This window comes from Trichosurus vulpecula, chromosome 5 (assembly GCF_011100635.1).
Source record: "Trichosurus vulpecula isolate mTriVul1 chromosome 5, mTriVul1.pri, whole genome shotgun sequence".
NCBI classification, from domain to species: Eukaryota; Metazoa; Chordata; class Mammalia; order Diprotodontia; family Phalangeridae; genus Trichosurus; species Trichosurus vulpecula.
In genome coordinates this window covers 266,719,955-266,738,333 of record NC_050577.1, presented here as the reverse complement: position 1 = coordinate 266,738,333, position 18,379 = coordinate 266,719,955, and the positions used below count along the sequence as shown (strand labels likewise).

Here is an 18,379-nt window from a genome sequence, read left to right as displayed (position 1 = left end):
GGCAGCTATGGGGGAAAGAAGGGAGGGGAAGATGTGAGTTCCTCCCAGCCCTGGACTAGTTCTGAGACGCTTTGGGCTGTTAGACCTGATGCCCATTGAGGAGGGGGCTACTTTCTCCACTGGGACCTGGATAGAAGGAAGGGGGCAATCTCAGCCAGTGAACTGTACGTCGAGGCAGCCAGGATTGTGGAAGAGCTGAGCCCCGTTTCACACGCCTGGAGTGATAGGAGGAGAAACAGTGATCAGAAGGGATGGAAAATCTTTCTTAAAGTTGCCCTGCCTGGCCCACATGGGATTTTCATGTGCACTATCTCACAGAAAGGGACATATCACTCATTTTCAAGGTGTCTGACCACCACAAAATTCCACTTAGGTGTTGAGGCCATTTCTTTTCATTCTGCCTGTCCTACATGGGGACAGATCTCCCTCTAAAGGCTTCATATTCAGAGCCCACAAACCTTGGGGAACCCCAGTCTGCTCAGCCTCTCACTTGTTTTATCTCTCCAAAATACAGAACAATGCTTTCCCCTTTGGTGGGGAGAGGGATAATAGACCCTAATATGAGAATACATTTGTACAGCACTTTATGATTATGAAGTCCATATATACATTCTCACTGATCTTCACAGTAGCCCCATGAAGAAGGTAGTAAAGTTCTTAACTCCCATTTTAGAATAAGAATTTAGAGCTGGAAGGCCTCTTAGAGTTCAGTTGGTTCAGAGGCTCTTAACCTGGGGTCTTTGAATTTGTTTTTAAAAATATTTTGGTAACTTTCAATATAATTGGTTTCTTTTGTAGTCCTATGTATTTTATTTTATTTTATTTTTGCAGGGGGGAAGGCAGGGCAATTGGGGTTAAGTGATGTATTTTATTTTATGCAGTTGAAAACAGTGTTCTGAGATCCACAGGTTTCACCAACTGCCAAAATGTTAAAAAGCTCCTACACTGATTGAATACCTCATGTTACCGAAAGAGGGGAAGGGCTTTGTGCCCAAGGTCATACAACTAATAAGTTGGCAGATCCAGGATAGAAATTCTCACCACTACATCATACTTCTGAAAATGAGAATCAAAATGGGGCCCAGGGTCACACAGCTCCCAAGTGGCAAAGCTTGGAAAAGTTGGGGCTTCTAACCCCAAATCTAGAGCCCCTTAAACCATGGCAAGAAGGCTAAAGGAAGGCTGGGTGAATCTCAAGACCCACTTCTCTGTTTCAGATCTTTATGGAGGACAGCATGATTGGGGAAGGGCTGAAACTACAGCAGACAGGCTGGCACATGGAAAAGGAGACATCTTACCTGTACATTAGAGATGCCAGGGCTATTGCCACTATAGCCAGCATAATGCCTACCAGCAGCGGAGCCTTCTGGGTTCCTGCCTCCTGTCCTGTGAACACAGCCCCAGGTGTCCTCACTGTTAATACTCCTCTCTTCTTGAAACCTACCAATCACCACCACCGACCTTCCCTCAGATACCTACTTGGGACTATGAGCTGAGTGCTGGCCATAACCAGGCTGTTGGTATCAGCCAGGGATACATTTAGGCAGTAGATCCCTGCACCTCCTTCCAGAGCTTGGTGCAGAACCAGCTGACAGTCTGGACTGGATACTACAGGCTGGCACAATTTCTGGACAGGGAGCTGGCACCCTGGAGATGAGATCTCTGTGCAAACTTCATCAGGCAGCCTGAATATGGGGGATGGAGGAGGGGTGGGGGGGACGGGAGTCAGTTTGTGCCAGGGAACTGGGGAGAAAGACTGAGCAAACAAAGTCAGTGCTATTAATCAGCACTGGAGAGTCCCCGGAATTAAACATTTCCAAGGGTCAGTGTCCCCTCTGAGACTACTCACCCTCCTTGGCAGGACACAGTGAGCTCAATTGCATCTCCCTCACTGACGGGGACAGCCTGCAAGATTTCAGCACTCTCAATGCCCTCTGTGGAGATGGACAATCACACAGGAATTCTTAGGGTTTATGTGGGAAAGGACCTTGGAGGTCATCTCCAACCTCCAAGGAAACAGGTTCAGAGAATCAAGCTACTCCCCCAACTCTGTCTAGTCTGGAGAGAAACTTGCTGATTCCTCCAAATAAGGATCCATTGTCTGAGTGTCCCCTGAACTCCAGAGCTGGCTCAGAGCCCCAGGATTTTTGTGGAGATCTTGCCAACATGCCTTTCCCTCTCAAGGCTTTGGGAGACTATTGCCTCTCTCCTGTCCCTCTGCAACCCCTCCCAAATAAAGCAGACAGAACTCACGGACAATGTCAAGGGTGAGAGCAAAGGAGCCAAATCGATACAGGATGCAGTCCAGAGAGGTCTGGCGCCTCACCAGCGTCAGGACAGCTGTGCCAGCAGAGGGGAGGGCTGATAATCCTTTAACATATATAGTGGGAAAATAAGGTTGTAGAAAAAATAGACAGGAGTTCTAGTTTTTTTAGCTAGGGCCAGCTCAACCAGATGCATTAACTAGTTGAAGTGGGTGTTTGGGACAATTGGGGTTATGTGTCAAGGGCTAGGGGATTTCTACACATTTAAATGTGAAACAATGACATACAAATGAAGTGTAAACCTCAAGCAGATTAATTCAGAGTCTACCACCCATCCCTACCTTTTTTTCCATTTTAATTCTAGGGACCAGCTGGCTTTTCCCCATGGCAGGGACAGGGGAGGGACCCAGGATTCCCGAATCCCAACTAGACTCACCTGTTGTTCCAGGGAGGTTGGTGGCTTCTGGTCTTAAAGGAGTAGTAGAAGGGATTGTGGGGACCTCTGAGGTGCCCGCTGCAGGAATAGCAGTGCTGGTGCTTGGGTTTACCATGACTGTATCAGAGGTGTACACAGATTCCACAGTTTGCCCTACTCCTGTTGTGTTCCCTATTACATCTGCAACTGAGTTTCCCTCATCTGTGTTATTGGTCGGTGCTACAGTTGGCATTTCCCCAGCAGTGGTGCCTGGGAACACTTCAGTTGACATCTCTCCAACTGTGGTCCCAGGGACCTGTACAGTTTGTGCTTCCCTAATAGTGGTGCCAGGGGCCACTGTAGTTGGTACCTCCGTGGCTGTGGTGCCAGGGGCCACTGCAGTTGGTACCTCCGTGGCTGTGGTACTAGAGGCCACTGTAGTTGGTACCTCCCCAGATGTAGTACCAGGGGCCTCTGAAGTTGCTATCCCTCCAGCTGTGGTGCCCAAAGGCTGGGTGCTTGAGGGAACAGTGCCTGGAGCAGGAGAGGGTCTGCAGGAGGCTAGGGGAATGGCAGCCTCCAAAACCACCTGGGCAGTGACTGGGCCTGGCACCTGGTACGTGTGAGTGACAGTGGGTACACGGGAGATTAAGGTCCCACTGCCATCTCCAAAATTCCAAGTGTAGGATAGGTCAGCCTGGGACAGATAGCTGCTAGGATCATGGAGCTGGAGGTTGAAGATCAAGGGCTGGTTCCTCAGAAAGCGCCTTTCTCCCCCATCCAGGGCCTGAAGCTGTGACACACTCACGGAGAAGGGAACCTGGTCTGGGAGTGGGGTCAGAAAGGGTAAAATGAAGGGCCAAAGACTTTCCTGACTCTTCCCACAACCCCATACACTCTCTGGACCTGGACAGCTGGAATTATGGGAGACTCCATTTCCAAGAGTATTTCATTTCCTGGTCCGCATTGATTCTTCACTAGCCCTTTACCCCTATAGTCATGTAAATTCCCTGACTCAGTCCCCACAACAGAATACTTCCCTAAACCTTTCCCAGCACCTGGCTAGTCCCTCTCAGGCCCAGTCCCTTCCTAGACTTCTTATCTATTTTTGCCACATGCCTGATTCTATTCTTTGCTCCTACCAGTGAGGGTGAAAGCAGACAAGCCTCTGGCAATGGGCACATAACTCCGAGGTCCTCGGTAATGATAAACTGTCACCTCCATGGTATGGGGACCTGTAGCTACTCCAAGTGTCTCAATGCTCAGTCTGGACGCTGGGCCTCCCAAAACTTGCCAATATTTCCCTGTGGTTAAGGTAGAGAAGATTAAGGACTGTCAGGTGTGTGACCCAGAGAGGACAGAGTATATATTGGGGTAGGGTCAAAGGAGATTAGAAATGTCAAGAGAGAGCAAAAGCTAGTTTTGGCAGGATGTTCAAATGAGTGCAAAGTGGGTATGAATTAAAAAAAAAGACTCAAGGTATAGAACCATGGAAGGAGGGAATCCCAGGATTGAAAGAGCAGAATAGGGTCTAAGGGAAAGGAGGCCAGGACTAAGATGATCCCAGAGATGAACAGAGTTCCTAACAATAGGGGAAAGGATTTGGAATATATTGATAGGTTCAGAGAAGATTCTTACCCCAAGTCTTCCAGACATAGACGAAGCTCCTATGAGGTGCAGCCTCAGATGGGCAGGGTTGCCCATCAGGGAAGACACAGGCAGCATCAGAATCTTGAGGATAAACAAGTTGTCCACCCCATACTTGGCTCCCTGAAAGAAATAGGGTCATTTTTTAACCTTAATGTCTTCTTTACCCCAATCCTAATCACTAATCAAGAAAGAGGTTACAGGCATTGACTGAGTAAAGTTAAGCCAGTGGCTCATTGGGGCAACATTCTAGCCACATGAGGCATTTGATTAAATCTGTGAGGATATTAGGAGTACACAGAAAGGCTATACTCAGGAACAAAGAGAGGTCCCTTACCATTGATGGTACCATTGCTGGCCCAGATAATATGCCCGTTGGGCAAGACCTGCTGGCTCGGGGGGAAGTGCAGGATGACAGAGAAGGAAACATGGGCACCAGTCAGAGTTGGAGCATCATTATTGACCTCCAGGGTCACCTGGCCTCCTGGATTAAGGAAAGAGCATTAATTGGAGATCCTGACCCCTGCATGCCTCTTTTCATTTTATGGTTTATCTTCTAATCCCACTTCTAACTCTGTTCTTCTCACCATTTTCCTAATTCCACCCCTCCCCAGCTATCCCAAGTGCTGTTTCTCACCTTTCCAGCAGTCAGGACCCTGAATTCCAGCCTCCATCCATTCTGGATACAGTTTTGAGTCCCACACATCAACTTGGGGCTGATTCCTGACACCTTTCCGGCCTGGTTCACTTGGCCCTAAAAAGAATAAACCACAAGAAACAGAGTTAATAATTCTTCTACTTGGAGAACATGTAGTAGTAGTAGTAGTAGTAGTAGTAGTAGTAGTAGTAGTAGTAGTAGTAGTAGCAGTGGTAGTAGTAGTAGTAGCAGTAGTAGTGGTAGTAGTAGCAGTGGTAGTAGTAGTAGCAGTAGTAGTAGCAGTAGCAGTAGTAGTAGTGGTAGTAGTAGCAGTGGTAGTAGTAGTAGTAGTAGCAGCAGTAGTGGTAGTAGTAGAGGTAGTGGTAGTGGTAGTAGTAGCAGTAGCAGTAGCAGTTTTATTCTTATTATTTATAATAAGAATATTTTTTTTGTTTTGTTTGTTTGGACCTGTGATTTTGTTGGTATGGAAACACCATATATTGGTATAGCTCTGTAATTCGTATTTGAGTAAGAAAACACCCTTTCTTACCTGGGACACGAAGAAACTAAGTAACTAGCCCATAGTCACATCACTAGCAAGTGTCAGAAAAAAGGATTTGAATCCGTTTTCCTGATTCTAAGATCAGCCCCTCTATCTGCCATGCCTCACTGCTTTTAGGTGATGAATGCCATATCACAATAGATCAGAAAGAACACTGTGAGGGGAGGGGCATGATATCAAGGAAAGTGATCCTCTAGGTTAGTAAGAATGGGAAATCTTCGAAGGGTCTAGAAAAGGGCTAGGAACCAGAAGAAGATAAGTAGGAAAATACATGCTATAGAGGAGAATTCTAAAGGAACGGTAGAGCCCTTGGTCGAATGAATATGATGACCCAATTCTCTGTTCTAAATCTCTAATGGAGAACAAAGTCATCAGGGATGAAATTGCTGCAGATAGGTGAATTCAGTGGTTTCCATCTTGTGGAAAGTGAATATATTACAGTGGGTCAAACAGACCTTTTACAGATTGAATAAATATTCAATGGGCCTGGGTTTAAATCCTACCTCTGATATGTGATCTTAGACCTCAGTTTCCTCATCTGAAAAATGAGGGGGTTGGATTGGATTAACTCTGGGTTCTTTTTAGCTCAAAGTTATAATCCTATGAAATAATGTTGCATGAATTTATGTATCACTACATTCCAACTGTATATAGATGCTGTTACTCATAAAATACAAACTAATTTTAAAATGTTACTTAATTCATAGCAGCTTTTGGTTATGTTTCTCAATCAATGGATACTAATAGTACAACTGCTACCAGGTGAGGGGTTTGTGAAATGATCTTGATGTTTGTTTTGGGTTTGGTTTTTTTTTTGGCAGAGCAATTGGGGTTAAGTGACTTGCCCAAGGTCACACAGCTAATACATGTGTCGAGTGTCTGAGGCCACATTTGAACTCAGGTCCTTCTGACTCCAGGGCCAGTGCTCTACTCACTGTGCCACCTAGCTGCCACCAGTCTTGATGTTTAAAAAAAAAAGAAGGAAGGAAGGATGGAAGAAGGGGAGGAGGTAGGGAGGAAGGAAGGAAGGAAGGAAGGAAGGAAGGGAGGGAGGGAGGCAGAAAGAAAGGAAAAAAGAAAGGAAGAAAGAAAGGAAGGAAGAAAGAAGGAAAGAAAGAAGAAAAAAGAAAAAGAAAGAAGAAAAGAAAAAAGAAAAAGAAAGAAGGAAAGAAAGAAGAAAAGAAAAAAAGAAAAAGAAAGAAGGAAAGAAAGAAAGAAGAAAGAAATCTATCAGACAAAATGTTCATAACTTTTGCTCCAGAGATTCCACTATTAGGCATATTTACCACAGAAGTCACTGAAAAAATAGAAAGACCCCATATTTACCAAATATTTATAGCAGCACACTTTGTGGTGGTGAAGAACTGAAACAAAGTATGTATCTACCAACTGGGTAACAACTAAATAAATTGTAAACATAATAAACGGAATGGGGAATATTGCTGTGCTTTAAGAAAGGACCTTACACAATGATGCAGACAAGGATTGAAAGACTTATACGAACTAATATAGAATGAATTAATCAGAGCCAAGAAAACAATATACATAACGACTACAACAATGTAAATGGGAAGAATAATCACAAATGGTTGTTTCAAAACGACAAAGATCAAGCATGGCCCTAGAGAAGAAATAGGAGAAGAAATCTTCCCCCTCTCCTTTGTAGAGATGCAGCAGTCCACAAGTGTAGAACATTGCATAGATCATGAGATTTTACATATATGTATCTATATATATGTCAGTTATGCTCATTTTTCCTCTTCTTTTTTCCATGAAATAATTCTTTGTTATATGTTATGGATCTCTGGAAAAGGCAGGAATACAGGATGGATTTTAAACGATGAAAAACAAAAGATATTAATAATATTATTTTTAAAAAATCTATCCTTATACTAAAAAAAATAGAGAGGTGCTGGGTTAGATGTTAGGGGAGATAGGATTTCCTGACTTACCAGGATACAGAGGGACAACAGGGGCAAGAAAAGGGCTTACGGACTTAGAGGTTGAGAGAAGGAACATAGAATAATCTTACTGAGTATCTCATTGTTAGGATAAAAGGAGTAATAAGATCTCCTCTTCTCCTTTCTCCTCCCCACTTTCCTCCCTTACTGTAGCTTCTGATATTCCAGACCAACCCCCCTTCCCAGTCACGAGGCCCCAATCCCCCAGCAGATCCTTTTCATGTGATTCTCAGCTGAGACCCCCATGCCGTCCTAGCCCCAGAATAGCAGGCAAGGACAATAGGCCCCCTTCTTACACCCAAAGGAATAGGGGGTTCCTCTTTAACCTTTTGATCTCATGTATTTCCTTCTTTTCGCAAAACTGCCTCCTTCACATCCATGCCCCTAAAGTGCCAGGTACCAGAACAGGCAGGAGCAATTGATCTACCAACTTTAGGGATGGTCTATTTCACCTTCAAAAACCCTGATTTGAGCTATTTCATTCCCTGTGGAGTCTTAAAACTTAAACAACAAGCACTCCAAAATTCCTCCGCTTTTCAAGAGGTGCTTCAGTTCAACTTTTCCACATTTCTAGAGGGGAAGGGATGCCTAGTCTAAATGTTCAAGTCCTTCTAAATAGATGGGGGAAGGGGGTCAAAAGTTGCCTGGGGAGGGAGCTGTTGTCCTCAAGATTATAGGGAAGCCAAGCCTAGGAGATAGTCCCAGCTCAAACTGCCCATCCCCTCCCATCCTCCCAACACATTCATATTTATTCTCATACTCACCATCAGCAGCTATTGTAGTCAAAAGGACACAGGTCATGGCCGTATTATAAAACCAGATCATCGGTCCTAGTCTCATTCTTTCTGTCAGTTGAACAACCAGAGTACAGAGGCTGGTGCTAGCTCCTTTATAAGAAAGGGACTCTACTCATTTGCATAGCCCTGCCTATCTTTTCTTCCCTTCAAAATTTCCAAGGAAGAAAGGAAGAATTGAGGAGAGGTGGATGGGACTGACAGTGGTGTGATGTAGGAAAAAGAACACTGCACTAGGTAGCAGAAAATGTGAGTTCTCTTTCTATTCCTGCTCTTACTAATTATTGTTGTATGACTATAACCTCTCTGAGCCTCAGTTTCACATCAGTAAAACAGAAATGTATGGAAAATGCTTTGAAAACTTTTCCCTACTTCAAAACCTGCTGGATGTTCTGAGCCCCACCAGGTGATTAGATTTTTTTAGCTCTGTTTTCCCTCAACACCCCCAGATAATTGTTAATTATATGGTAGTCTGAATCTCTGGGTTAGACAGGAGTCAAGCAAGAATCAAGGGATTTCTCTAGAGCTCTTCATCCTACCAACCATCTCCACTTCCCTCCTCTATAGCTACATAAATAATTCAGCATGAGAGATTCAGCCAAAGAGTTAGTTACATCAAATCAGGGACCTCATGAAAAGATGGAGACAGATCCTCTTTACATGACAACCTGTGAGACAGAAACAGGAAGAAATTGAAAGATGAAGGTAGTGGAGAGAACATTGGATTTGTAGTGTGGGGGAGAGGGGAAGATGTTAGAGCTCTGGCTCAGACACTTACTTGCTGTATAGCTCTTCACAAGCCACCTGGGTTCTCTGATCCTCAGACTCTTCATCTGTAAAAGGGAGACAATCACACCTGTACTACCTACCAAACAGGGTTGTTGTGAGGATCAGATCAGGTAATGAGTATAAAGTATTCTATCAAAACCATCTATGACTATATTTATACCATCATGGGGAAAATCAAGGATGAAAAGCTTTTTGTATATTTTGAGTGCTATATAAATATTAGTTATGAGGCTAGTACTAATGTGATATTGTTAGTCTAATAACTCGCAGTTATTTAGGGCTTTAAAGTTTGAAGTCAAAAGGGGATTGAATTTAGGAATTTAAACTCTGACTACAAATACAGGAAACTATCCACTGTGCCTTGCTGCCTCCATTATTATAATAGAAATATAGTCATACACAGTGGTATGCTGGTAAATGCTTAACAACCAACTCTCTGAAAAAAAGTATCAATGACATACTTTTAAGTTTTAATTTTCTTAAGTTTGGACAATCAACAAAATAGTTAATCAAGCCCTGATTGGTAGCATTTGCTGATTTCTTAAGTGTAAATTCTCACATGGAAAATTTAACAATTGACTCTCACCTGAGCTGGTTTGAACTGGCTCCAGCACACCTTTGGACATCTCCTGGACTCAGAACCATAGTTCTCCCTGTCCAAGGTCATTTCTCTATTCAGGACTCCCTTGGAAGAAAAGAAAATGAAAAAAAAAAATCTGGACTTGGAGTCAAGAGAGATTTGAATTCAAATTCTGCCTCTGACATTTACTAGGCCCAGCACATTGCCTGGAAGGGTGGCACATATTAGGTGCTTAATAGTCACTTAACTGAGCCTCAGTTTCCTCAGCTGTAAAATCGGGATAATAACTAACACAACCTACCTGACAGTTGTTGTGGTGATCAAATGAAATAAAGTATGCTTAACAGTGGTAGAGATATGCTTCTTCAGTATATGGGTGAAAAACACTTTGTGAACTTTAAAGCACTTATATAAATGACAGATATTATTCTACTCCTTTGATCAGGATTGGTAACAAAAAGGTGGACAAGAGACTAGGGAATTTCTGCAGATCCAAGATACAAAGGGCAGGGGATATGGATTCAAGAGAGGTATATGGCTATAGGAAATAGGAGATTATCTACAATGGGTGAATAATTATTGGACATAGACAAGAGCCATGACCAAAATAGCCATTCCTCAGGTCTTTCAAGCAAGAAAAGTTCACCTAGGTAAAGATTTGGCAGAGCGGAAAAAAGGGATGGGGCGTTAGAGTATTTTACTTGAGCCAGTAAGACAGGACAGGGCTCTCAGCCCCACCCCTGTAATGACGTAGACCAATAAGACCTTTTGGGGGTGGAGCGAGTGAAACGCGGGAAGCTGGGGCGGGGCTTCTGGAGGAGGCCGGGCGCGGGAGGGGGGAGGCGGCAACATTGTTGCAAGTTGAAGAAACTGACTGACAAGGGGCAAAGGATACACAGCGTTCCATCCGGGCTCGGGCCACTGCGCCGGCCCCCTGCCCTCCAACTCTGTCCCTAGAGCCAGGCTGCTCTTCTCAGGATTCCCACAAGTTCCCAAGTTCCCACTCCCGGGCCGTGCCGGCCCCGCTCCCCGGCTCTCAATGGATAATTTCCAAAAGGTGGAGAAGATTGGAGAGGGCACTTACGGGGTGGTGTATAAGGCGAAGAACAAGGTGACTGGAGAAGTGGTGGCGCTCAAGAAGATCCGTCTGGACACGTGAGTGGCCCCCTCCTACCCTCGACCCCACTACCTCGAGGGTTCCTGGGGTGTCCCCATCCTAGATAGGGGTCGACGGGACCGGAAGATGGAGGGGCAATTTCTTTTGGAGTGGGGTTCTAGGTTTTGGGGGGGACAGGGTAGCGTGGCTTCCTGGGTGGTGTGTTGGGAGGGGTCTCTCAGCCCCAGTTGAAGGAAGCTTAGAATGTGGGAAGCCCCTTCCTAAAATTGCCTGTGACAATGCCCTAAATGTGTAGGGATTATTTAAGGGAAAGGGAAAAAACTTCTAGAATGGCCTGTGGGACCCAATGGAGTTGGATTTTGTAGGAAGTAAGGAGGGAGAGGGGTGGCAGAGAGACCCCAACTGGTGGGAAGCAGCTGCCAACAGGTCTTCCCCCTCTTCCCTACCTTAGAATTCTCCCTGCTCTTTCAAAAGAATGGCAGTTGAACCTTCACTGGCCCCATTGGGGGAGGTTAGGATCACCCCCCTCAAACCTTTTCCCCATTGCCCTTGCTTGCCTCAGTTTCCTACAGTGTAAGAGAGTTAGATAGAGGCCTCACTTCCTAGCACCTTATTGTACTCTGGTGGGAGGGAGGAAATGGTGGCCTTTATGTGTCCAAAAGCCACTCCCTGGCCTGTGAGCCCCACCCTGCATGGGCAGGAGTAGTTTGTAGGCTGGCATTCTCTCTTTAGTCTCTTCCCAACCTTCTTCTCAGAGATGCCTGGAAGGGCCTTGGTTAGCAGTTGGGATCTAATTAGGGAGATTGGGCTGTGAGGAGTGACCTTCTTGCTAAACTCCCATCTCTGCTCCCCCATCCTCTCCAAGTGAGACAGAGGGCGTCCCCAGTACTGCCATTCGAGAGATCTCTCTACTCAAGGAACTTAATCACCCCAACATTGTCAAGTAAGTATGTCTTTGAGGAGACTCTGATATGTTACATATTCATCCCTCCAGAGTGGGCTACTGATTACCCCATCTCTTCTCATAGTGATATAAACCTGTTTTCAATACATCAGTATCAGTGATCTCATTTCCTCCCTCCCTCCCTTTGGTCACCCTGACCTCTCTTCTATAGGCTGCTGGATGTTATCCATACAGAAAACAAACTATACCTGGTTTTCGAATTTCTGCATCAGGATCTGAAGAAGTTCATGGATGCATCTGCACTCACAGGCATCCCTTTGCCCCTCATTAAGGTGACTTGCCTCTTCCTCTTCTGGCCTTTGATTCTCTTCTTTTTGATAATAACAACCTGAATATGTCCCTATATTCCTTGTGTTCAGGGCAAATAGGGGATTCTACCTACAGTAATGGGTTTAAAACAAAATATTTTACAGGTAATTCAGGTTCCCCCCCCCATCTCATTTGTGCCCTATTTTGTAGCTCATTAATTTGGGCTGGGTAGGGTAGGGTAGGGTAGGGTAGGGTAGGGCTGGGTAGGGCTGGGTAGGGCTGGAATGGGCTGGGCTAGGCTAGGCTAGGCTAGGCTAGGCTAGGCTAGGCTGGGCTAGGCTAGACTAGGCTAGGCTAGGCTAGGCTGGGCTAGGCTAGACTAGGCTGGGCTGGGCTGGGCTGGGCTGGGCTGGGCTGAGCTGAGCTGAGCTGAGGAACCAAAAAAATTGCAACTACACTGAGTCAACTCCTTATTAACTGCTCATGTAGATGGTGGGAGAGTTTTAGAGGAGGTAGAACAGCTCATTTAGCTAAAATTTTGTAGTTTACTCATCCCGTCTTGTGACATGAAAGCATTATGAATGCCTTCTTGGGAGGGACGATGGCTGCATTTGAAGGATTGGGCTTCGGGTTCTTCTTAGGAAGCTATTTTCAGTGCATCAGTAAAAAAAAAAAAAAAATTCATTAAACATCAACTGTGTACAAGGCACTATAAGGAAGGAGAGTTGTGTCCCCTCATGCTATTCTTTCTTCCATATACTTCTCCTGCCAGAGCTACCTGTTTCAGCTCCTCCAGGGTCTAGCCTTCTGCCACTCTCACAGAGTCCTCCATCGAGACCTCAAGCCACAGAACCTCCTCATCAATGCTGAAGGCTCCATCAAGCTGGCTGACTTTGGACTAGCCAGGGCCTTTGGAGTACCCGTTCGTACCTATACTCATGAGGTAAGAGGCCCATCCCCTGTCCCCCTCTAATCTTCTTATAGGCACTTCCCAGGAGTCATTATATACTCTTTACTAAGTCACTAAAATTTACTTAGAACTTGACACTGTGCTGGGGATACAAACATGAAACAGTCCCTCCCCTCAAGGAGTTTACATTCTATTCAGGGAGACAACATGTACATAAAGAAATATATGGAAAATAAATAAGAGGTAATTTTTTTGAAGGGGAAGGACACTAGTAGGTGGGAATATCAAGAAAGGCTTTTGTCAATTAAGTAGAGTTTTGAAGGAAACAAAAGAGGATACTAAGAGGTGGAGGTGAGTGGGAGGGCATTCCCTACATGGGGGACAGGTATTGCAAAGATCACATGGCATGTGTTAAGAACAGCATGAAGGCCAATACAGGAAATAATTTTAGTAAGATTAGAGGTAATAAGGTAAGTTGGGGCCAGGTATAAAAGGCTTTAAAAGCAAAACGGAAGATAATACATGTGATCCCAGAAACAGTGAGGAGCCACTGGTGTTTAAGTAGGAGAGGATACTGTAGATTGTCTTATTTGAGGGAAGAAAACTCCCACAACTGTCAGAGGTAAGTGCTATTATCCTAGTTATACATTTGAGGAAACTGAGGCAAAAAAGGTTAAATGACTTGCCTAGGGTCACATAGCCAGTAAGTGTCTGAGGACAGATTTGAACTCAGGTCTTCTTGACTACAGGCCTATCTCTCTATCTGCTGTACCACCAGCTGCCTCTAAAGTGACGTAGTAAGACTTATACTTTAGGAAAATTACTTTAGCAACTATATAGGGGATGGATTTGAATGAAAAGGGACTTGAGGCAAGGAGACCAAGGAGGAGGCTATTTCAATGGTCTTGGCAAAAAGGTAATGGGGGCCTGAACTATATGGGAGAGATACTGTAGATTTGGAAGTAATTAGATTTGATAACTGATTAAATATGTAGGGTGAGGGAGTGAGAAATTAAGGATGATGTTGAGGTTATAAGTACGGGTCATTGGAAGGAAGGAGATAGAAATAGTTTTGGAAGGGGCTAAGTTTGGGGGACTTAGAGATTTCCTCTATAAAATGGAAAATATTGGTAGACCATAAAGTGGCATATAAATGTCATCTATTATCATGTTGTATGTATGCTAGAGCATATTATAATTGACAGTAATAATAATTAGAGGGAAAGAACCCCTGACACTCCAGGAAGATTTCAGAATTTAATCCCATTCATTGTGGAATCAGATTAACTAGACACAAAGCTGGGATAGTTGGATAGAAGCACATAGAAGGCACATAAAACAAATTGCATGGCAAGGGTAAGGACCACGTGTTAGACTGATTTGAGATTGGAAAAGATTATGAGGGGAAATCAATGGGAAACAGGCTGGAGAGAGGAAAATTTAGTCTAAAGATTAGAGTTTTTAGAGAATGGTGTCAAGAGGCTTGGATTTCCCTGCTATCTAAACATTGACAACCTTTCCATTCCATTCAGGTGGTAACCCTGTGGTATCGAGCACCAGAAATCCTCTTGGGTTGTAAATACTACTCAACAGCTGTAGATATATGGAGCCTGGGTTGTATCTTTGCTGAGATGGTATGTTGTAGACCCTGACCCTAATCCTCACCAGTCCCCAACCTTTTCACTCCCTCTACCACACACACACACACACACACACACACACACACACACACACACACACACGTATCCCCTTCTACCTCATGGCATGAGAACACTTAAAAACTGCCACACTGGTTAAGACCTATGCTCCATCCAGCCCGGCATTAGTTTCTGACAGCAAGGGAAGTATTGTGGAAGTGGGATGGGGTGGGTGAGTATGCTTTTCTTCCCTGATAATGACTTGAAATGGTAGGATAGTTCCCTGAAAAAATCTTTTAATAGTCTACTGTAGCTCTGTCACTATTAATTTACAGATCAACCCATTTTTATAGCTATTTCATGCTTTCCAAAAATTTACTACCTGCTCCTGTACTGAGCCTAAAGTTTCCTCTTTCAGCTTTCTAGGGTACCTATCCTGGTTCTAATAGCACAGAATTCAGGGAGCTTTATTTATACCATTTTTTATTTCATAGACTTTGAGTATATGCTCTCAACTTTTGACTTTACCAACAGAAGATTCTTAACATTTTTGGTCATATGGGAGCCCCCCCCCTTGATTCTTTAAGTTATCCTTCTGAATCTTCTCCAGTTTCAATGATAATCTCTCCTGAGGTACAGTGACCTGAACTGTACCTGGTATTCCGATGTACCATGGTTTTGGACAAGGGTGGGATTAATGCTTTCTCTTTTGTAACCTACTACCTTCCCTGACAGTTCCAAGCCTTTTGTCAGTCTTTTTGGCCAAAGCAACACACTGGCCCAGTGTCTTCAAAAGAACAGCAAATATTTATTGAGAGCTTATTCCCAGGTCCCTTTCCTGGACCTTGAAAGTCATCTAGTCCATCCCCCTCATTTTATAGATGAGGAAACTGAGCTAAGGGCTCAGAACCCATCATCTTAAAAATATAGTATGGGTTATTTGTCCCTTAATGCATTACCTTACGCTTGCCCATATTCCTGTTTCAATCAATCAACAAGGATTTATTAAGCACCTACTGTGTGCCCAGCACTGTGCTAGGTGCTGTGGGGGATAACAGAAGAAGTGGAAGACACAGTCCCTGCCCTCTGTACTCCTATCTAGAAGTGGCTGCATCACAAGGAGGGGGGATGACTTCAATGCCCACCCCACACCCCGTGAGTGGCTTGGGATCCCCTTGCTGCACATCAGTGGCCCCCACTCACCCCCACCCCAGCCCCCACCCCACCCCAGCCTAGGGGGATCTGAAAAGCCATGGTTGGGGGAGGGAAGGAGGAGGCATGGAGATAATAAAGGGGCTTTATTGTCTCAGGCTCAAGTGTGACTGACCCCATGAAGGGCCCTGGGGGGAGTCATGGGGTCCCATTGACCTTTCACTGCCTGTGGGAACCTCTACTCTATGTGCAGGGAGGAGTTCACCTACGTCACTCCTGTCCCCCCTTCTACTTTCTAGATTACCCGTAGGGCTCTATTCCCAGGAGACTCTGAAATTGACCAGCTATTCAGGATCTTTCGGACACTGGGGACACCAGATGAGGTAGCTTGGCCAGGAGTGACCTCCATGCCTGATTATAAACCCAGCTTCCCCAAGTGGGCACGACAAGATTTCAGTAAGGTGGTGCCTCCACTAGATGAAGATGGACGGAGCTTGCTATCGGTAAGCCTGGAAGGAGGGAAGAAACCAACCTCTTTGTACCTCACAGTACCAGAATGGAGCCCCCTCCCTCCTTCCCCCAACCCAACCCACACTGCCTCTCATATGGAGAGTCAGGAAGAGGTCAGGTCCCTTGGACTCAAAGGTCTTACCATTTCCTAAAGAGGAGGCTTCTGTGCTTTGTCTTTCCTGGGTGGTTTCCCAGGGATTGCCCAGCAAAACTCAGAGGGAATAGGGGTTGAAATTGAGTCATGTGGCATAGTGAATTGCAGAAATGGTCCATCTGTGTGGAGAATGGAGGGTGGGTGGGATCCTGTTTTAGTAGCTTGTCCCTCACCCCCTCCACACAGAGAGATCCCTCTTAATAATAATTTCCTTTTCTTCCTCCAGCAAATGCTGCACTATGACCCTAACAAGCGTGTTTCAGCCAAGGCAGCTCTAACTCATCCGTTCTTCCTGGATGTTACTAAGCCTGTACCCCACTTGCGACTCTGAGCCATGCTATGTCCCTACCCCCCCAATCCTGTCCTCACCTTCTAGGGTAGACCAGCCCTGGTCTGGCTCCGGGGCTGTTTGAACTTAGGGGTTGGGGAAAGCCAATCTGGCTGCCCCTAACTCTCAACTTACTTTCTCCCTTTTCCCATTCTACCCATTTTTGGGATAGCTGGGGATTGGGAGGGGTAGGAAATGAAAGGGAGATTCAGTATTCAATGCACTTAAGCCAACATCTGCCTTTCACTGCCCCCTTCTAGGGCATGAGCAGTGAGACAGACCCTGAAGCCTCAGCTCCTGATCTATGCTGAGGGGGATGGACAAAAGACAGGACCTCAGGGCTCCCCACTGTCTGACAAACCACCCCCTGCCTAGGACTTCCGTCTGCTGATGATTGTCTCCTGAGTTTGGGAGTGACACATAGGATTTTCAGCATACCCCTCCCATCCTCCTGCTGCTACTGTTTATATAGGACCTACTATAAGCAGAGGGCTAGGTGGGAAGCTTTGAAAGAACATTCCACAAGGCCCCTTTTAAATAATTGTGTATTTTTGTTTTTGGTGTGTGTATGTGTGTGCTTTTCCTTGTTGTGAATTTTTTTAAAAATTAGATAAAACCAGATTTTGTACCCCAGAATGCTCATCTCCCCTCACAGGCTGGAGGAATAAAAGTCCAGTCCCAGTAAGTGCTGCCACAGAACTAATTAGCCCTAGCTCCCTTGTCTGCCACCCCCTCTGTCCATTTGGCAGAAACTGAACTTGGGGTGAAGGATGGAAACAAGGGGAGAAGAGAGGGAGAATTGTTCTTCATTCTGATCCATGACTACTTCACTGCTGCCTTATAAGGGTGGGAGGTGTTTGATTTTTCCACCCCTTTTGGAACTGGCCTCTAGTTTCTTTCAGTTAACTGTTGAGCATCTCTGCTTCCTATCCTCCAATGAAGGAAACTCAAAACTGGGGCCAAGGGTTAGTGTTAAAAGTCATTTTGAGAATGCCTGACACTTTTTAAAGGGAAGGTTGTGACTGGGCAATGGGAATGCCAGAGAATATTTGTTTAAAAGAAGGAAAGACAATACTATTTATATTCCAGGTTGTAGTAGTTTTTTGTTTGTGTGTGTTGTTGTTTTTTTAATTGGGGAGGAATTTTGCTGCCATGTGCACCTTTAGGGTTTTGTAAGGGAAATCTTAAAAAAATATTTTTGTCTTCCTATGGTCTTGTGTGTCCTCACTCCCTACCCCTACAACCAATCCCTGTTAATGTTATTTGTAATTTAGTTTGTAATTCATTAAAACAAAGTTCCTAGTTTTATACCCTGTTTCTTTTATCCTTGGGATTCGGGGAGACGGAGGGCAGGATCTGGTGATGGGTGAGGTCTTGGACTTTCCTTTAACAGACCTCACCAGGGCTGAACCTCCGACATAAATGACCGGAGTCATGCAGGGCCAGAGAGAAGCTCTGGAAGCTGGCGGGAGGAAGCTCATTCTTCCCGCCTTGCCCCCCCTGCTTTAAGTGGGGTCACACAGACCATCGGGTCCGCGCTTCGGACCCCGCAGATATACAGCACCTGTATCTCTCTACCCTTTAAGCCCCAGGATGAGACTTTTCCACATTGGCGACCCAGTCAAAAGGCAGGGACCAAGCAAAAGGGGTCATGACCTTTGCCCCGACCCCCGGAAGTGAACATTCTCTTTACCCTCATTCCCCTCCCC

General features: G+C 45.1%; 2 protein-coding genes across 3 annotated transcripts; one reads left to right on the top strand and one right to left on the bottom strand.

The window, feature by feature from the left end:
• Window positions 1-79: 79 nt before the first annotated feature.
• On the bottom strand, window positions 80-8,287 carry PMEL (premelanosome protein). The gene is made up of 10 exons (XM_036760750.1): window positions 8,251-8,287; window positions 4,964-5,080; window positions 4,664-4,810; window positions 3,822-3,983; window positions 2,701-3,504; window positions 2,254-2,340; window positions 1,850-1,934; window positions 1,480-1,685; window positions 1,299-1,386; window positions 80-215 (listed from the first exon to the last, which is right to left on the bottom strand). Exons 1-10 carry the CDS (start codon window positions 8,285-8,287, stop codon window positions 80-82), a joined length of 1,869 nt encoding a protein of 622 aa, XP_036616645.1.
• Window positions 8,288-10,535: 2,248 nt separating this feature from the next.
• Window positions 10,536-17,978, top strand: CDK2 (cyclin dependent kinase 2). 2 transcript variants are annotated; one of them, XM_036761716.1, is made up of 8 exons: window positions 10,536-10,804; window positions 11,632-11,709; window positions 11,882-12,002; window positions 12,752-12,922; window positions 14,422-14,523; window positions 15,526-15,681; window positions 15,978-16,181; window positions 16,569-17,978. In XM_036761716.1, exons 1-8 carry the CDS (start codon window positions 10,689-10,691, stop codon window positions 16,671-16,673), a joined length of 1,053 nt encoding a protein of 350 aa, XP_036617611.1. In that variant the 5' UTR covers window positions 10,536-10,688; the 3' UTR covers window positions 16,674-17,978. The 2 variants fall into 2 exon arrangements, with proteins under 2 accessions (XP_036617611.1, XP_036617610.1); XM_036761715.1 differs by lacking the exon at window positions 15,526-15,681.
• Window positions 17,979-18,379: the final 401 nt, after the last annotated feature.

What these genes read in the sequence shown, in the direction of transcription:
- CDK2 (XM_036761716.1), top strand. Translation starts at nt 10,689, where the DNA reads ATGGATAATTTCCAAAAGGTGGAGAAGATTGGAGAGGGCACTTACGGG. An exon ending in AAGAAGATCCGTCTGGACAC is followed by an intron (nt 10,805 to 11,631) that starts GTGAGTGGCCCC and finishes ATCCTCTCCAAG; the next exon opens with TGAGACAGAGGGCGTCCCCA. An exon ending in CAATGCCCACCCCACACCCC is followed by an intron (nt 15,682 to 15,977) that starts GTGAGTGGCTTG and finishes TCTACTTTCTAG; the next exon opens with ATTACCCGTAGGGCTCTATT.
- PMEL (XM_036760750.1), bottom strand. Translation starts at nt 8,287, where the DNA reads ATGACCTGTGTCCTTTTGACTACAATAGCTGCTGATG. An exon ending in ACTGTGTCCTGCCAAGGAGG is followed by an intron (nt 1,686 to 1,849) that starts GTGAGTAGTCTC and finishes CCCCATATTCAG; the next exon opens with GCTGCCTGATGAAGTTTGCA. An exon ending in CTGGCATCTCTAATGTACAG is followed by an intron (nt 216 to 1,298) that starts GTAAGATGTCTC and finishes CTATCACTCCAG; the next exon opens with GCGTGTGAAACGGGGCTCAG.